The sequence below is a fragment of the Austrofundulus limnaeus genome, unplaced genomic scaffold (genome assembly GCF_001266775.1).
Source record: "Austrofundulus limnaeus strain Quisiro unplaced genomic scaffold, Austrofundulus_limnaeus-1.0 Scaffold1619, whole genome shotgun sequence".
In the NCBI taxonomy this organism is placed as follows: Eukaryota; Metazoa; Chordata; class Actinopteri; order Cyprinodontiformes; family Rivulidae; genus Austrofundulus; species Austrofundulus limnaeus.
Window position 1 is genome coordinate 47,128 of NW_013954021.1, and position 1,214 is coordinate 48,341.

The following is a 1,214-nucleotide window of genomic DNA, read 5'->3' on the forward strand; positions in this document are numbered from 1 at the left end:
CTGCTGCCCCCGCGACCCGACCCAGGATAGGCGGAAGAAGATGGATGGATGGATGGATGGATGGATGGATGGATGGACATCATTTACCTGCACAAACTGTTTACTGTTTTCCAGATAACTAGATACCCACTGTAGTGCTGGACCTCTTATACCATATTTATTTAACTTTTCAAGAAGAATGGTGTGGTCAATGGTGTCAAAAGCTTTCTTTAAATCAACAAAAACACTAACACAATACTGTTTTTGGGTCAACAGCAGTTGATATTTGTTCAATTAAGTCCATGAGCACCATTGATGTCAAATATTTAGCATTAAACCCATATTGACTGCTACTTAAGATAATCTGTTAATTAATAAATAAATCKAATCTTGTCACAAATAATTTTTCCAAAATTTTTGAAAACTGTCGTAACAAGGAAATTGGCCAATAATTTGTAAACACGCTTTGCGCTCCATTTTTATAGAGAGGTATTACCTTGGCTACCTTCATGTTGTCTGGAAATACCCCAGTTGAAAATGATAAATTACATATGTAAATGGCWCAATGACATAGTCCATTATAGCCTTTACAAACATCATATCCATGTTCACCCAGTCTTTTGATCTTTTGTTTGCAAGATTTTTTTTACAATATTCATTATTTCTTCTTTGTCAGTTCCATCAAGAAAAATACTGTTGGTACAGCCCATGACTGTATGACTCACATTTTTATTTACTTTTGGTATTTTAGCTGCAAGACTTGGACAAACATTCACAAAATAATGATTAAATCCATTTACAATTTCCTTCAGATCATGTATTTCATTGTCTTCCTTTACAAAGTACTGTGGACTGCCTAAATTGATTTTATGATTTTTCAGAACACCATACATTACTCGCCATGTTGCCCTCATATCACCATTACTTCTATTTAATAAATCACTGTAATATTCCTTCTTATGCTTTCTTATAGTACACACCAACTTGTTTTTATACGTCTTGAATCTCTCTTCTGATTGTTTCGTTCCAGTGGCGGATCTAGAAAAGTTTCCATGGGGAGGGGGGCAAAGGGGAGGCAAAAGCTCTAGGCAGGATAGCAATGCAGGATCACTTCACTGAAGTACTGTACAAAAGAAATTTCCTATATCTAAATAGAGTCAACAAAACATCCATGAAAACACTTTGAAACACTATTTATTGTCCTTTTTCTCTTCTAAGAAACAAAGATTATATAT

General features: G+C 34.8%; 1 protein-coding gene across 1 annotated transcript in view; it reads left to right on the top strand.

Annotated features, from left to right (window-relative positions):
* Nucleotides 1–1,157, top strand: part of LOC106535928 (plasminogen) — a 6,202-nt gene extending 5,045 nt beyond the window's left edge. The window contains exon 6 of the mRNA XM_014033080.1: nt 1,010–1,157. Coding sequence (XP_013888534.1) covers nt 1,010–1,098 — 89 coding nt within the window. The 3' untranslated portion in view covers nt 1,099–1,157. The remainder of the gene's footprint in view (nt 1–1,009) is intronic.
* Nucleotides 1,158–1,214: the final 57 nt, after the last annotated feature.